This window comes from Giraffa tippelskirchi, chromosome 7, assembly GCF_054371585.1.
Source record: "Giraffa tippelskirchi isolate mGirTip1 chromosome 7, T2T-mGirTip1v1.2.pri, whole genome shotgun sequence".
NCBI classification, from domain to species: domain Eukaryota; kingdom Metazoa; phylum Chordata; class Mammalia; order Artiodactyla; family Giraffidae; genus Giraffa; species Giraffa tippelskirchi.
In genome coordinates this window covers 49,905,672-49,924,011 of record NC_137281.1, presented here as the reverse complement: position 1 = coordinate 49,924,011, position 18,340 = coordinate 49,905,672, and the positions used below count along the sequence as shown (strand labels likewise).

Sequence of the window (18,340 nt, the reverse complement as noted above, 5' to 3'; positions counted from 1 at the left end):
GGATGAACCTTAAAACCATTATGCTCAAAAAAACAAACAAACCATTATGCTCAGTGAGAGAAGCCAGACATGAAAGACCACATATTGTATGATTCCATTTATATGAAAGGTCCAGAAAAGGCAAATCCAGTGAGACAAAGTAGATTCCTGGTTTCTAGGAGCTAGAGATTGGAATAGAAAATGATGGAAATGCTTGAAAATTGAATTGCAATAATAGTTGCACAACCCTTAAATTAATACTAAAAATAATTGAACTGTAGACTTAGGGTGAGTTAATTTTGTGATGTGTAAATTATACCATAATAAAGCTGCTTTAAAAAAAAAAATCCTGTAATATATTAATAACCAACAGTATTTCCAATATGAAGATGACAAAACAAAGGCTGGAGATAATGACAGTTGCCCAAAGTCACACAGCTAGCAGGTACAGGTGACTCTAAAGCTGGCCTTCTTCTTTTGTTTTTTTACTTTTATTTATTTTTTAATTATTTTTATTTTTGGTTGCATTGGGTCTTTGTTACAGTGCACGGGCTTCTCCCTGCGGTGGCTTCTCTTGCTGCAGAGCACAGGCTCTAGGCACACAGGCTCAGTAGTTGGGGGCATATGGACTTAGTTGTTCCACAGCATGTGGAATCTTCCTGGATCAGGGATCAAACCCATGTTCCCCACATTGGCAGACGGATTCCTATCCCCTGCACCACGATGGAAGTCCTAAAGCTGACCTTCTTAAAAGTGTCACCATCTCCTTTAGGAGTGATGAAAATATTTTGGAATTGGATAGAGGTAGTGTCTGCACAACATTGTGAAGGTACAAAATGTCACTGAATTGTATATTTTTTAATGGTGGTTAATTTTATGTTATGTGAATTTCACCTCAATTTTAAAAAAGAGGGAGAAAGAAACAAAAAAAGAATGACTAAACCAGAAGCAATCTCAAGGTCAAGTTTCACAATATTAAGACAAAACATGCCAAGCCACCAAGAATACTAACAGGAAGGAAGAAAGGGGAGGTTAATATTTATCAAGCAACTAATACGTGCCAGGTGCAGCCTCACACATTTTCTCGCTTATCCTCCTTCAGTATATTAGCTTTTTTTTTTTTTTAAGATAAGTTCCACGGGTTGGGCTTGAAGAGATTGTGTAATCAGCCCAGATGACTAAACATCCTTTTCTACTCCCAGTCCGCCATGCTGCTGCTGCTAAGTCGCTTCAGTCGTGTCCGACTCTGTGCGACCCCATAGACGGCAGCCCACCAGGCTCCCCCGTCTCTGGGATTCTCCAGGCAAGAACACTGGAGTGGGTTGCCATTTCCTTCTCCAATGCATGAAAGTGAAAAGCAAAAGTGAAGTCGCTCAGTCGTGTCCGACTCTTCGCGACCCCATGGACCGCAGCCTACCAAGCTCCTCCGTCCATGGGATTGTCCAGGCAAGAGTACTGGAGTGGGTTGCCATTGCCTTCTCCATACCCAGTCTGCCATACTGTGCTGCTAAGGGTCTGTGTAAGTCATCAGCATAGAGTGAACACAGCAGAACAGCAGAGCAAGAAAGGGGAACCCAGAAATAACGTGTTTCTCAACCTGAGTCCCAGCAGCAGGGGTGGGGCGAAGAGCAAACCAGGAGGAGGAAGCCCCACAGCTCAAGATGCCCATAGAAGGAAGTCCAAAGTTCCTCTGCCCCGTGATAGCTATATATGGCTATCTAGAGAAACAAGAACACTTGCGCTTGTGTCTGTTAGCCATTAGACAATTTAGATTAAGAAGAGGCTTGATAAGGTCTGAGAAATCCACAGTGAAAGCGCACACAGAGCACATCCCCCTTAAAACCACAAGTATACGGGAAATCGAATCATAGCTAAAGAGGCAAACCAGGGTAGCAGAACCCAGTGAAATACAGCATAACAATAAATGTAAATGAACAAAATTACGTTAAAAAAAAATCTGTGTCTCAAACTGTAAAGATAAAACTCAAACCCTTTACATTTGCGAATTTGAGACATGCTTAAAACCAAAATTTTTTGACATGTTTGCCAAAACTGATTCTTTCGAACAAAAGTACAGAGACAAGCAGGCTCATCCATGCCTACTATTGGAATCAGCCCCCTCCCTCCAGAGGATAGACAGGAAGTGGCCAGCCACATAGAGGTGGTCCTGGCGGGCCTGGAGGGGCTCCCCCACCACAGGATGTTGGGGTGGAGTTTGTGGGAGGGCAGAGGCTTCAAAAAGGTGAGATCCCCTGAGGGTGTGGACTCTGCAAAAAGTCCCCCAAAGGTCTGAGTTAACCTAAACCCAACCCAAAATGATGGTACACTTCTCCACCTCTGTTCCTCCTAGGGTCCTCACAGAGCGGGCATTCAATATGGCAAGGGAGGCGCAACCACCTCTGGGGAGTGGGCTTAAATGTGAGTTTTCACAAACAGGCAGAAACAGTAAAAATGATTCTGTGGACAGCCAGACCTCGATGTAGGAGCAATGCCTGTGGGACTTTGGGGCCTGCAAGGACTCGCCCACACTGAAAACCACAAAGAACACATCTACAGAAAGCAGGGCGGCCACAACTTGCCATGTGCACACCCTGGCCTCTCAACCACAGTCCCTGGCACCCTCCAGGTACCACCAACACCCCTGGAGAAGAGGCAGGCCACACGAAGGCTGCAAGCTGCAGGGCGCGAGTGGGAATCGTAAATTTGCTAGAAGCCACACCGAAACAAGTAATTTTGTTCTCCATACTGAATCTCAGAAAGCCAGTGCACTCGGCACACAGCAGTGTGACAAGCCAGGCTGCACATGCTCTGTGGCCACACGTGGCCAGTGGCAGTCCGGGTCCAGAGAGAACAGGAAAGAGCCTGAAAGAATAACGTGCTCAGGGACTTCCCTGGTAGTCCAGTGGCTAAGACCCTCCCAATTCAGGGGACCTAGGTTCCTTCCCTGGTCAGGAAACTAGATCTCACATGCCATAGCTAAGAGTTCGAATGTTGTGACTTAAGATCTCGCGTGCTGCAACTAAGACCCAGAACAGCCGAATGAGTGAATAAGAAAATGTGTATGGCTGAGTCCCTTTGCTGTGCACCTGAAACTATCACAACATTGTTAATCAGCTATCCTTCCACATAAAATAAAAAGTTAAAAAAAATAAAAACAAAAAAGAATAATGTGCTCAGTCAAGCAGACGCATTAATCATAAAATATTAGAGCTGATCTGGGTGGGGGAGGAGAGCCTCCTGGGGCAGGAGTGGGTGGGTGCTGGATCCATGTCTTGATCTGGGCGGTAGTGTCATGGGTGTGTACAAAAATTCCACATTTTAGAATTCATAAATTCATCAAACTGTACACCTAAGATACATGTGCTTTCCTCTATGCGTACCTTGGTTAACAAAATAAAGTCAGGCTGAGGGGGTATTGAGCTGAAAGAGCTTTGAGACCCTGACATTCACCCCCTCATTTGATAGAGAATAAGGAAGAGACAGGGAGAGGGGGAGCGATTCGTCCCAGGGAACACAGCAGCATCACACTGGGGCCCCGGGGACAGGCCCTCTCTCCCTGACATACTACCTGGTAGGCTGCGCGCCCCTCCCACGCCAGCAGCCAACACACCCTTCAGGCTGCCAGAGCCACATGCCAAGGACTTCAAAGCAAAATGTGCTGGCCTGGGGGCACTGTCACCTAGAGTTCTAGAAAGATCTTCGTCATGTCTGGGAACTCGGTGTCCCTGGCTGACAGCCTGCAGACAGGGTCTCTCCCTTTTCTGCCAGGGCAAGACTTCTCAAAGGAAGATGCCTCATCCAGCTAACCAGGACTCCTAGATGGCTTGGAGACACACTGATCAAATTCAGGACACATTCTGTCCCCAGGACGTTTCTCAAGAGCATTTAAGCTCATCCTTCAAAGACAGAGGATGGACATTGGTCTGCTTCCAAGGAGGGCAACTCTAGAGAAGGACAAGGGTTAGGAAGTGGTGCTCTATAGACAGTCAAGAATCTATTTGCAAGGCTGGTCTGAAAAGTGCATGAGTATTGTATTTTCCCATCCTTGGTTTTAAATCATCTCACTTGTATTACTTTTAAAATACTATTTATTTGGCTGCGCTGGGTCTTAGTTGCAGCAGTCAGGATCTTTATCATCGTGGCAGCACGCGGGTTCTTCAGCCGCAGCGTGCGAGCTCTTAGTTGTATGTGGGATCTAGTTCCCTGACCAAGGATTGAACCCAGCCCCCGTGCATCGGGAGAGTGGAGTCTTAGCCACTGGACTGCCAGAGAAGTCCCAAAATCATCTAGGTTTTAAATGGCCCCCAACTGCCTGGGTTTAAGCCCCGGCTTCAGTCCTAAAATGTACTGGGAGTGGCCTGGGCCACATACCGAGACAGCTGCCCGTGTGCATTTCCAGAAGCCTGACCCTCCCCAGAAACTTACCTACCTGATCCTCACTTTCCTCTCTCAAGTGAGGACAGTAAGAGGACTTACATCCTGTAAGGATCTGATGAGTGTGCCTAGTGCAGAGCAAGTGCTCAAGAATGACTAGGTAATATTTCACAAGATTATGGATTTTCTTCATTCTCAAGATTGTTAGGGGAGTCTGTGAGCTCTAAAGAAGTTTTCTGAAATGCTCAGAATGTATAGGGTGTGGCGAAGTTGCCTTTCTCTCACCCACACTGACTTCTCCATCCTCACTCTTTACTTTTTAATGAAGGGAAGTCTGAGGAATTTCTCAGAATAAGCGAGATAGTGACACAGGCTCTCCTCAACCTTGCAGAAAGAAGACAGCAAATCCAGCTGCTCACTCAAAAGCTGAGGACAGAATTAGCCATGGGAAGACAGAGAGGAGGCCCGTGGGGGCAGAAGTGTGTCTGGTCTTCTACCCAGAACATAAGGACCATGATGAGTTGCTACCCTACACAGAGAACACAGGTGCCGGGAAGGTCTGGGGAGAAAAAGTGAGTTAAGTCTGTGATGCCAGCAATGTACATTTCTACAAGGTGATGTCAAGGAGGAGGGTTGACCTTCATTGTATCCTAAGATAATGAGAGCTAATGCAAATCACTCTTCCAATTAACACATGCCTACTGAACATCTATTATATGCCAGATACTCTCTGAGGCCCTGGGAAGTCAAAATCTGATAGTAATAGGTCCCTCTGACAGTCTCAGAGCAGAGAAAAAGAACCAGGAGGGCTCTAAAAGGCCCTGCAGGAAGCAGTCAATGGCTCTAGGCCCTGGTCTCCATCCGCATGAAAGAAGTGGTCTGGATGGTGGGTCTGCCAGTTCTTTCCCCACCAACCATCCTCGGATATGCACCTGAGCCTCCAGAGCCCACGGGACAAAGTTCCACCTTGGCCACCAGAATCCAAGGAGCAGTGAGAGAAACCAGCACAGAAATGTCAACTTTGGGGTCTGAGCATGACTTTTGAAAAGAAGGCTGTGTGCTGGCTTCAGGCCCATCCCAAACTCTTGCAAAAAAGGGGGTGGGGGGTGGGGAATGGAACCTCCCCTCCCACCTGTGTGAGGTAGGGCAGTGTGTGTGGGCAGTGAGATGGGGCAGTGGGTGGATGGGACACATGCTGGCCACAATAATGTATCTTTTCCCCAAGTGGGCGAAGATTAATTATAAACCAAAGACCTGGGCGTGCTGAAGAAAAGCAGTTGGTTCCCAGCAGCCTGCATCTTGCTAAAAGAAAAGGCACCCTCCAAGGAACATAGGCCAGATGAAAACGCACAGCATTAAACCTGCCAACCCCTCCTGGGCCCCCTACACCTTCCCTCCTACAACTATTCTACAGAGTCTCAGAGACCAAGGTTTTAAAAGTCCTTCCAGTAGGGTATATTTACTGAAAAAGAACAGGTTCCTGTAACTGGCATGAGTCGTCATAGACAAGGGAAAAACAAGTAGGTTGAAATGGTATGGTCCAATGATTGACAGAATTTGGGAACGTAGGCACCTCCATCATTGTCACAGGTCAGGAATGACACTACCCTACTTCACTAAGGAGAGGACAAAGGACGAGAGAGGAGCATGCGGTGGCATTCCAAGCGGACTCAAGGTAACTGCCCAACATGGATGGATGGTGGAAAGGCATGATGTCCTCCAGCATGCTGGGCTCGGTCTGAGTTCAAACCAATTACAGGCAGCTGTCTCCATGCCTTGAATCCTGACCCTGCAGGGTCACCCACCTCTTTAGCATTTGAGTAACTGCCTGGATTCTGACCCCTGCCTTCCTGGACCATGAATATTTACAAGAGCCCGACTCCACTTTGCCTGATTTCTGACAAGACTCCATCTAGATCAAGGATGGTAAGAATGTGGGAATTGTGGGCTTCCCTGGTGGTCCAGTGGTTAAGAATCTGCTCTGCAGTGCAGGGGACATGAATTCAATCCCTGATTGGGGAACTAAAATCCCACAGTCCATGGGGCAACTAAACCCAAGCATTGCAATGAAAGATCCTGCATGACACAACAAGACCCCAAGTGCAGCAAGTAAGAGCCGACACAGCCATATAAATAAATATATATAAAAAGAAGGGAGGAACAAGCTCCACTCTCTCCTTCGGTACCCACAGCAGACATCACAAATCAGTCCTGACACTTTCTCCACTGAGTCCAGACTTAACCTCAGAATCCTCCTTAATCCAGACCTCCAAATGGCCCCTGCTATCAATCAACTGACAAGAAATATTAATCCAGTTTAGGACTTCAATTTCTGCCTGGTTGAAGCTGTGGCTAGCATTTCTTTCCTTTTTTAACTTGGAGTATAACTGCTTGAGAAAACCATAGTTCAAAAAGACAAACGTACCCCAGTGTTCATTGCAGCACTATTTACACAATAGCCAGGACATGGGAACAACCTAAATGTCCATTAACAGATCCATGCATAAAGAAGATGTGATACATATATGCAATGGAATATTGCTCAGCCATAAAAAGTGGTTAGTGTTTCTTGCTCCTCAGCAATACTCACTTTTGGGAATTTTTCCCAAAGGAAAAATTCAACAGAATTTTTTAAAAACTACAACATGTATACTCACAGATGTTCACTGTCAGTAAATACCAGACTGCTTTCACTTTTCAACAAAAGTTGAGTAAATAAGTAAATAGCACCTACGTTGAACAGTTCCTACATGGCAGGTACTTAGGATACACAGTATTTTATTTAATTTTTACAATTCTATGAGTTAGATATTATCATCCCCAATTTTCAGAGGAAGCTGAAGCTCAGGGAAGTGAAATAGCCGGCACAAGGTCACACACATCGTGGGGTGGGGCTGGGACCCAAACCCATGTTTAATTCCACACCAAGGTCTTCATCAGAAGAATGAAAACCACATACACACACACATACACACACACACACACACACACAATCCCACATCCACTGAACAGAATAGTATTCAGCCATTAAAATTATGAAAACAGAAAACATCTGTGAAATGTTACATAAAAGGACACACCCTGCACCTCTGCGATGGTTTGTAATAATACATATCATGAAGCCAGGGCTCCTGGGGAATTAGCAGACTTAGCTGTGTGGCTGACCATCACCTAGGTCCTTAATTTTGTCCTAACCATTTTTTCAAAACCACACCGCCCAGGGATAAACCAGACAGGGGAAAGAACAGAGAGCCTAGAGCTCATTCTAGGAGGGACTCTCAAAAGGCAGGGTGCCGGGGACAAACTACGACAAGAGAAGGACAGAGGTGGGGGTGGTCCCTGCAAGGGAAGAGACAGAGGGAGGGAACACCTGAAAGAGTCAGAGGTAGAGGGCACAGGCAGCTTTCTCAACAAGCACCATGGGGTGTGCAGGTCATACTGGGAGACCTGTCTGGACTCAGCGCTTGGGCTCCTTCGGTAAAGACCTGCACGGCTCTAATCTGATGTCCCCAGTGCATGGAAACCGTCTGCTGTGAGTCTCAGGAATCACTGTGTGGCCATCAGGAGGCTGGCCACTGGGGGGATGTGGGGGGTGGTGGTGGCAGGCAGGCACCACGCCAAGGCAGGCTGGCCCAGGGCTGGGACCCATCTGGGGTTTTAGTGACGGGCACCCGGCCACTACCTGCTGGCAGAGCTCTCAGCCTGTGAAAGCGACTTGCATTTACATGCCAGGCTCAGGGTGTGGGCATCTTCCTCTTTCTCCCATGAGCTTTTAACCTCTTGGTAACAGAAGTATAGAACCACGTTCCCCACTGCCCTCCCCACGACTAAAATGGCCTCTGAGCCCCATCATCTGGCTTCTGTCTCGACACTCACCCTTGGCTTGAGGCGGCACCCCTCCAAGCCTCAGTTTCCTAATCTGTACATTGGACGCATAATGGCACCTGCCCCTCCACACAGGATCCTGGCACCACCATTCACAGGCAGCTCGGGACCTTACTGTTTGTGTGTGTGTGTGTGTGTCTGCCTGTCTGTGTGTTTACATTTATATATCTATACATATATATATGTATGTATATATATGTGTGTGTGTATATATACATATATTTATCCGGTTGTACCAGATCTTGGTTGTGTTGTGGCATATGGGATCTAGTTTCCCAACCAAGGATCAAACCCATGCCTCTTGCATTGGGAACATGGTGTCTTAGCCATTGAACCCCCAGGCAAGTCCCTATGTTTTCAATACAGGACTCGATCACCAGAAAGCCCCCTTGCGTGAGTCCAGGCCCAGGTGAAACACATGGGCACAAAAGGCCCTTTCTGGTTCTGTGAAGACTAACGGGCCAAACCACAGGCTTGAAGAAGCATAAAGCTCCCCATAAAAACAGCCCTTTTAAAGAGGGATCAGGCATCTAAGCTGGTCCCCCAAGTGGCGGGCAGCGCTGATGCTCTGCAAGCGACAACAGCAGCCTCATAAATCTCCTGACACCGAGGTGCATGGGTTCTTCCCGCTGATCCAATCAGCTCTCACCTCTGCTTTCCACTGAAACAAAAGAGGAGCCTGTGGAAATTCCAATCCACCCTCAATCCCCTCCCTGAGTGTAAATGGCTTTCACAACTTAATTCAGCCCGAAGAGCAGTTGCTGAACATTTACTAGCTTTTGTCCTAGAATAAGAATAAGGCACAGACTACAGCCTACATGAACAGATCTATTTCTTCACATTTTAGCATGTTTTAGTACTTTTCTAGGTACGAGAAATGCAAATAAAGCAGCCATGGTCTCTGCCCTTGAGATTACTTTCTAGGGCCACTTAATTATAATTCAAGGCATTTGGGCTACAGTACAAACACAGGAACAATTAATTCTGATTGAGGCTGGTAGGAGAATGGGATAAAAAATCAGGGTTGTGAAGGATGAATAGGAGTTTATCAGTCACTAAAAGGAGAAACCTTTTCACTTCCTTTGTTTTTCTTTCATCCTTCCAACAGCTCTGTGAGAATCTACATTCTCTTTAAGTGAGAACAGCTTCTAGAGATAAAGTTACTTGCCCAAGGTCCTAGGGTGAAAGGTTAATAAAGCTGGAATATCAACTTGGATCTCACTCCCCTTAGGCCCATGATCTCTTCCATTGGACACAGCAGTATTTAAAAAAGAAGGAAACACTGCAATGATGTTCAGTTTCCAGTTTCAAAAAAAAAAAAATTCTAACATCAAGGAAGATCGAGAACCAGGTCAGTAAATTAAAAAATTAAATGTAAGAGGTTTGTTTCCTGCAGATCTTCTCAGAGCCTTTAATGTGTCATGTGAGTATATAAAAGTAGAGTTTCCAAAAGGTATGTTGGCCTCAGAACATTCCTCTTGGTGCTAGAGGACTTTGGGAAGCATGTAGTGGGCTGAAGTGACAGAGTCAGGGTCCCTGGCCAGTCTGCAAGCACAGGGGACCTTGAGCAACTTCCCCAACTTTTCCTGGTCCCCAGATTCCTCATCTATAAAATGCAGATGATGGCAGAACTGGCCTTGTGAAGAAGAAATCACTTCAGTATGTGGAAAGTCCTTGAAAGTGCCAGGCATAAGGTAAGGGCACAGTAAAACTCTTGTTATAAACTACCGCACTTGTACATAACCATGAACCCCCTGGAAGAGAGTTAGGACATCTGGTCCTGGCCCTGTGGATGGATGGGTCCAGTGTGTAAACTGCCCCTGCTCCTGGGGTTCAGAAGCATTACATTACACTGATGGCTCCATGAAGTCACTGACAGGCACGTCCTTCCCACCTCCGCTTCCCCTTAGAGGAAACACTCCCTGCTGTTCTCTTCCCAGAGCTGAAAGCCAAGATGTACCTCCGGGTAATTGGTTCCATGAGCATTCATATGATGTTCAAAAATAAAAAAAGAGATAAAAGGACCACGTGAATACAGAGCTTCTGCAAGACCAGCACAATGCTCCATCGACCGAGTCTGTTTCTAAATCGAGACAGCCTGGCCCGGCGCGGGCTGGTCTCTGACAGGGGCCACTGCATTGTCCCTCTCACCCCGCAGCGGCGCCGGGACAATGGGCTGGGTGTTGTGTCGCCAGCACCAGCCAGGCGTTTCTGTGCGGCAGGCGACGGCTGTGATGAGGCAGCCACACACCCTGTCCACTCAGCGCATTCCAGGCCCAAGTCTGGGTGCTGCCGTCGCCCAGCCCGACACCCCGTTGCTGCCCCCAGCCTTGCTGGCCTCGTCTTGTTCTCCACCAGCCTCAGAGGCACCTCAGCATCTCAGCCTGGCTCTGAACACAGACTAGAGACCCGCCATCAAACCTCCTGACATTTGACTCCTCGGGGCTCCAGCCCCAGGCCGGCTGCTTGTTAGCTATGGCTTGAGGCAAGTCTTATCACTGCTCAGGGCTAGGCTTAGGGTTACTCTCCTACCTGATGCACCTAGGCACAGACCCCAGGTGAGGTTCGGATTGTTTTGAGGTCAGCACCAGCAAGGGTGAGTGAGGCTGGAACCTTCCTATGTTGCTGACGGTTGTGACTTTGGTCCAAGCCATTTGTAAGATAGTTAGGCAGGATGGTTCAAAAACAAGATTCATGCCCCACGTCAGGGACTCAGCATGTAGACCTGTCAGCCATCAGGGAAACCAGAAAGTTGTGTATCACAATGGTGTCGAACCAGGAAAGCTGGGAGTAATCGCAACTACACTCCCAGAATGCTACCAGACACTGTTCTAATCGCTTTTCCTGATAGTCGCTCATTCAATCCCCACAACAACCCCAGGAGGCAGATACTATACCAGCCCTGCTTGGACATCAGGCCCAGAGGAGAGCAACTTGCCCAGGGCTGCACGCTGAATGGCAGGACTGAAACCTGAACTCACTCCATCTGGGTCCAAAGGCTACACCCAGACCACTGCACTGCACACTGTCTCTTTGTCTGACAAAGTAAAACTTCCTTTAAAAGTAATACGCTGTGATAAACAAAGTACCCCCTAAACAAATGAAACAATTTCAGAATATATACAAACAGAATAGGAAACAGCAGGAAAACTCATCCAATTCATTTTTTTTTTAAGAAAAAAAATTTTTTTGCTGTGGACCATTTTTAAAGTCTTTATTGAATTTGTTACAAGATTGTTTCTGTTTTTTGTTTTGGTGTTTTGGCCAGGAGGCGTGTGGGATCCTAGCTCCCCAACCCAGGATTGAACCCACACCTTCTGCACTGGAAGGCAAAGTCAACCGCCAGGGAAGTCCCAATCCAACTTATTTTTAAATGAGGAAACTGAGGCCCAGGAAGGGAGAGAGACCTGCCCACAGGCAGGCAGGTGCCATAAAGACCCACGTTTCTTGATTTCAGTGGCTCTACATTCATTTATGGGCTTCCCTGGTGGCACAGGGAATGCGCCTGCCAATGCAGGAGATACAGATTCGATCCCTGGGTCAGGAAGATCCTCTGGAAAAGGAAATGGCAACCCACTCCAGTATTCTTGCCTGGAGAATCCCATGGACAGAGGAGCCTGGTGGGCTACAGTTCATGGGGTCGCAAAAAGTCGGACATGACTGAGCAACTGAACTGAACTGAACGTTTCATACAAAGCATAAGGATGTGGGGTATTTTTATTATTACAAGAAAAGGTTAGGAATAACCTTAAATTAAAACTCAATCCATTTATTCTTCACATTAAAATAGTGGTAAAAGGCAGCTGGGGATGTGATCCTGTCCCAAGACAAGGAATCCAGAATGGCCATCTGGAGACCCCTTAGAGAACATCTGCTGAGTCCCCACTAAGCAGAGGAGAAAACTGACCTGCCAGCATCAGCATGATTTTAATGACTGTTGGAAGATACCATTACACCAGTAAAATCAACCCTTTGTAACATAAATGGCTGTATTTACAACTGTAGTATAAACGTGAGGTCTTGTAACAGCTTCAGGTAATAAACCTTTTTACATGCAGAGGTGGGAAATGCAAAAGGTAATGGTCAAAATATCACATTGCACCTGCAGTTCAAGATCAAGCAAGCATCCACTATGCTCTTCATCTACCAGCATCCTTTTAACAACTGGAGTCAGTTTGGAGCTGCCAGTCATGAGGCCCCACCCCTCCTGGCCCCATTGGATGTGCGTGTGACCTAAGCTGGGCCAATTGGATCATTTTAAGGGAATGATTGACACTAAGGGAGGAGGATTCTCTCTTCCCTTGGGATCAAGACCCAGAACAGCCACCAGGCCTGGACCATTTCTCCTGCTGCACAGAGGCCACCTGGGGCCACACACAGAGGAAAGAGAAAAGAGAAAAGAAAAGAAGCTACGGCTTCAGCTGTGGATCCAGCCACACCTAAAGCTGGCAACCCCTGCACTTCCTAGATCAGAGAGCCAAGCAACTCCCCTTTTGCTGCAATATGTTAGAGTTTACAAACGAATTATAACCAATACTCCCAACTGAAGTCTTTCCACCAAAGAATCATATTTCCCCAAACCACCCTCTACCCACTTCACCAAACTGAGAAGAGTTTTAGATGTAACAGGAACTCTGCAGATTGCTACTAGGGACAGAGTTTCCCTCGGGGGTGATTTTAAAAGCTCTGCAATTTTTGGACAATGGCGGTGACCGCCCAACACTAAATGTATGTCACACCACTGAATGGCACACTAAAAGGGCTAACATCTTATGTTATTCCATTCTACCACAGTCTTAAAAATGGAAAGAAAACAGGGGCTCTGCAAGATTTGAAAGACCGCCCCCACTGGGCGCGCCCTAGCCCACACCCTCTCCCACGGTGTGCTGCTCTCCCAACCACACTGGGCTGGCCGATGAGAGGCTAAGCGTGCATGCTAGAGTCCAGTGGGAGACCTCTGGTCGTGGACATGCATTCTTCTGCATTTTCCATTCTATTGCCACAAAGGAGACCCTTGAAAGCTGGTTAACCATTAAAGCCTCCAACTGTCCAGGAGAAAAACAGCTCGAGGGGTTGAGTAGGCGGCTGCCCCAAGAAAGGGTGCCAGTGCTGGACAGGGTGTCAGCTGCAGTATTCGCTGGTAATGCTGATTAGACTAGGAAGTGAGTGACATTTATGGAACATTTACTACATCCCAGGCATAGTGCTGGCCCTTTAGGAGGTAATTTGACATATACCTTTTTTTTACGTGCCATATATATATATATATATATATATATGTATATATATTTTAATTTTGGGCTCAAATATTTTAAAATTTCATTTTATTTGTTTTTGGCCACACCAGCACATGTGGGAACTTAGTTCTCTGGCCAAGAATTGAACCTGTGCCCCCTGCATTGGAAGTGAAGAGTCTTAACCACTGGCCACCAGAGAAGTCCTAGCCTATTCCTTTTTAAAGCAATTTTCACCCCTGTTAACTCCAGAACACTGCCCCTCCTGAAAGGGCGCTCTAAAGAAACAATTCAGTGTAGGACGGGAAGGAGCTACACGTATTAAAATGTTGGTTGAAACGTATTATTTATAACAATAAAAATGGGAAGGAACTCAAGAGGCTAACACCAGGGGGATTTTCAATCCATCACAGTACACTTGTGAAACCGGACGGTCGGCAGCCAGAAAAACGTTCATTACAAAGACTCTGCAGACACATAATTTATGTAATCATGTTATGTTAGGAAAAATGAAGCTGATTAGGTGTGATTCATAGGCTGTGACTGTAGCAATGCAGAGGGGAGTGAGCTCACCCACAGGACTGGTAGGAGAGATGGAAAAATTGGCCGTAATAATAGAATGATAAGAGTTCTCTCCTATTATTATTTTTTAATAGAAGTTTTATTTGGGGATAGTTTTGGATTTAGAGGAAAGTTGCAAGAGACGGCACCAAGAGTTCCCACGTACCCCACGGCCACTTTGACAACTGTGAACATCTGATGTTACCATGGTACATTTGTCACAGCCAGGAAGCCAACACTGGAACGTGATACTAACTAAACCCCAGACTTCATTCCGACTTCACCAGTTTTTCTATCCTAGGATCCAATCCAGGACACCACACTGCATTCGGCAGATTTTTGTGTGTATGCGTTTCTTGTTTTTTAGGATCCAATGGCTTTTTGTATATTCACAGATATGAGCAACCAACCACCACAGATTTTAGAACAGTTTAGAATATTTTCATCACCTCTAAGGAAGCTCTGTACCAGTTAGCCATCCACTCCCTATCATGGGTTTTGGGAAATCCTTCTGCAAGATGGAGATCCCTTTGGCAGGGAGAAAACCCTCTCCCCTCCACCTCCTTTCCCCAGTTTATCATTCTGGAATTTGGATTTTTTTTTAATAACTTTATTGATTTGCTTATTCAGGCTATGCTGGGTCTCCACTGCTGCATGGGCTTTTCTCTAGTTGCGGGGAGCCAGGGCTACTCTCTAGTTGTGGTGTGAGGGCTTCTCATTGTGGTGGCTTCTCTTGTTGAGGAGCACAGGCTCCAAGACGCACAGGCTTCAGTAGTTGTGGCTCCCTGGCTCTAGAGCCCAGGCTCAATAGTGTTGGTGCACAGGCTTAATTGCTCCACAACGTGTGAGATCTTCCAGGACCAGGGATCAAACTCCTGTCTCCTGCACTGGCAGGCAGATTCTTTACCACTGAGCCACCAAGGAAGCCCTAGAATTTGGATTTTTTTTTTTTCTCAGCATGACCCCATGCCCTAGCTTCAAATGAACTGCTTTGGAAGTTTCCAATAGTGTCAATTTTTGTTATGTCCAGAATGCAAAAATAAAAAACTTTAAAATGGGGAGCTCTAATGTAGAGCTATTTAGAAGCCCAGGGACAAAACCAAGGGTACACTATTTTCCCCTCTTCCTCTCAGTCTAACAGGGACACAGGAGTAAATCAGCCACCACCAGTGCCCAGCTACCCAGTCTAAGGATCTGTGCCATTGCTGATACAGCCTTTGTCATTCTAGGGTCATCAAAGTCATCTTTAAACCCCTGCTGGTGTCCGTGTGATTGACATTTATTCATTCAGCAAGTGTCATTGCGCTCCTACTGTGTGCTAGACACCACTCAGAAGGCACTCGTGAACTCTCTCTTTGGGTCCTCATGGCCACGGCTGGAATTCCTCCATCACCCACAGGAAGTGGCGCCATTTTGGTCATTCCTCCAGCCCCCTTCTCCATGAGCTGCCTGCCCCACCCAGAAAGGTAGACACCAGCCACCACGTTTCTAGTATTCGATGGTCAGGATCACAAATGCGGCTACTGTACCCAAAAAGCAATTTGGGGTCCCTCTCACCAGTGTTGCTAGTGGTCCAGGGACTTAGCACGACACGTTCAAAGTCACGGACCAAGGAGCCAAGCCAGCCCCTTGTGTCCCTACTGGATGGTGACCCTTTGCAGAATGTGACCCCCACCCCCAGACCCTAAGAGAACAGAAAGACGGTTACCTGCACCACCTCCTTCACCAGGGTCTTGTCGGTGCCAGTCTTAGCGCGCTGCAGCCCGCTGACGTTCTCACCAATCCATGTGATGAGGGCGAACTTGGACCTCTTGCTCATCGCATCCCCGGTGGTGAAGCGCACGAAGGCAAACAATCGGATGTCATCTGCACCAACAGCAAAAGGAGGGCAAGGTGCTTGGTTAGAACACCCAGATCCACACCCCCAGGCGGGGCTCTGAACCTCAAGGGCGCCCAGAGCGACACAGAAGGCACCACCGTTCCCTCCTTCTATCCTGACAACCATGCTGCAGGCGGAGATGCCCAGTTCACAGACATGAGGCGGAAGCGCAGAAGGGCCCCGGGACACTCCCGAGGCTGCACAGGCAGAGGGAGCCCAGGCCTCTCTGGCTGCCATGCCCGCCACCCTGCCCTCCCCTCAAATAGTCACGCCTCAAATTCTGAATCTGATTCAGGGAACAAAAGGTTGTCAACTGTTTTTATCCCAAATCTTTGAGGCCCTATTTGGAACAGGAAAGCCACACAGTAGAGAGATAGGAACCGAGCTGGGGTGGGGGTGGGGGGCAGGGAACAAAGACAGTGGCCCTCCTTCTGGCCTGGGATTCAGCTTGGGGCCCCCTGGGCATTCTTAGATTGTGGCCAGACAATTAGGCCAATAAAGAATTCTGAGCATTTTTCCACTAGGTGTGTTATGCCTGTTGTGTGTGTGTGTGTGTGTGTGTGTGTGTGTGTGAGCACGCGCACGCGCACACGCATGTGTGTCTCTACCTCGGCACTCTGGTCATTTGGGGCTGGCTGGTTCTTACTGGTGGGGTCGTCTTGTGCATTGGAGGACCCTGAGCAGCAACCCGGGCCTCCCCTCCTCCATGCCAATATCATACCCCTCACCCCAGGATGACAACCAACAATGTCTCCAGCCATTACCCAATATTCCCTGGGGAACGGAACCACCCCCAGCCGCTGCCAGGTGAGCACCAATTTTTAGACTTACTTTATATCCCCATTTAATCAGGGCCCCTTTGAGTTTTGCACCAAAATCCAGCACTTTTTGTTGAGGGCATCACATATCCTTACTCAGATTAACCCCTAAACAGTTCACATGTCAACTGCAGTTATCAGTGAAGTCTCGATTCAGCCCCTCCCTGGTGATGGCTAGGATGCAGGTTGCTGTTCAGTCAGTTCAGTCGCTCAGTCGTGTCCCAACTCTTCGCGACCCCATGGACCTCTGCACGCCAGGCTTCCCTGTCCATCACCAGCTCCCGAAGCTTGCTCAAACTCATGTCTATCAAGTCGGTGCTGCTGGTTTGGGGTTATTCGTCCTGTACCTGCCCCCTGACTCAGCTCATGCTCTCAAATGGCTTTTCCTTGCTCGCTTTAGGATTTCTCAGGGACCCAATGACTCATGGAGCTGTGTTTCCCAAGCACTGTGTGCGTCTGAATCACCTGACATCTCGCTTAAATGCAGATTCCAATTCGGCAGGTCTAGGATGGGACCCTGGGGTCTGCATTCCTAACTAGCTCCGAGGTGATACTGATGCTGTTAGTCAAAGGATCACTCTTTGAGGTTTCATCACTTTACTCTCTTAAAACAAAGGCATCTTGGGCTTCCCTGGTGGTCCAGTGGTTAAGAATCCATCTGCCAATGCAGGCGACATGGGTTTGATCCTGCTCTGGGAAACTGCCACATGCCAAGATGCAACTAAGCCTCTTCACCACAAGCACTACACTCTGAGCCTGCACTATGGAGCCCATGAGCTGCAACTACTGAGCCCATGTGCCGCAATTACTGAAGCCCTCATGGCCGAGAGCCTGTGTTCTGCAACAAGAGAAGCCACCATAATGAGAAGCCCGAGCACTGCCACTAGAGAGAAGCCCCCGCTCTCTGAAATGAGAGAAAGCCCTCAAGCAGCAAAAAAAGACCCAGCGCAGCCAATAAATACATAAACAAACAAACAAAAACCAAGGCATCTTGATCCTAGAATCATTCCAGGTGCCTCCATGTGGAATCCCATACAAAGTATAGGCTCACACAAAGACCCAAGACCACCAGCCTTCTGAGTGTGATGGAGACAGTCCACACTGGCTGGTTAGTACCTCAAAGCCCAAGTTCATCCTAGACAACAAGCCAGCCAGTCTAGCAGGGAACCATGTGACCTGGGGGAGCTAAGACACAGCCCTCGACAGGGCACGGACTCCAGATTCAAACTTTACATCCAAGCATTTCTTAAAGGAAACAGATCGTAATTGCCATTCACGCTGACACAGCACCCTTCAGTTTATGGGTTAGTATTCATCGGGTCTTCATAAGGATGCGGAGAGGTGGGCCATGGTGGGCATCGTGGTCACCATTATCTACATCCAAACCACCATTTGGGAGATGAAGCCAGGAGGTCATGTGACATGCCCAAGGTAACACACCAAGGACAAGCCAGCTTGGAGCCAAGGTATGTCTCAGGTGTGTCTCCCCAGCCCTCCTCCTTTAGGGAACTGCCCCCACCAGCCATGGGAGGCTGGTGGGAGCCCATCCCAGGACTTGACCACAGGGGTCAGTGGGTGACAATGCGGTGAGGACAGAGAAGAAAGACAAG

The 18,340-nt window shown here is 47.7% G+C and overlaps 1 protein-coding gene across 1 annotated transcript in view; it reads right to left on the bottom strand.

Moving 5' to 3' along the window:
• Window positions 1-18,340, bottom strand: part of COTL1 (coactosin like F-actin binding protein 1) — a 43,350-nt gene that overhangs the window by 2,588 nt on the left and 22,422 nt on the right. Inside the window, exon 3 of the mRNA XM_081511492.1 lies at window positions 15,742-15,899. Within this exon, the coding sequence (XP_081367618.1) occupies window positions 15,742-15,899 (158 nt within the window). The remainder of the gene's footprint in view (window positions 1-15,741; window positions 15,900-18,340) is intronic.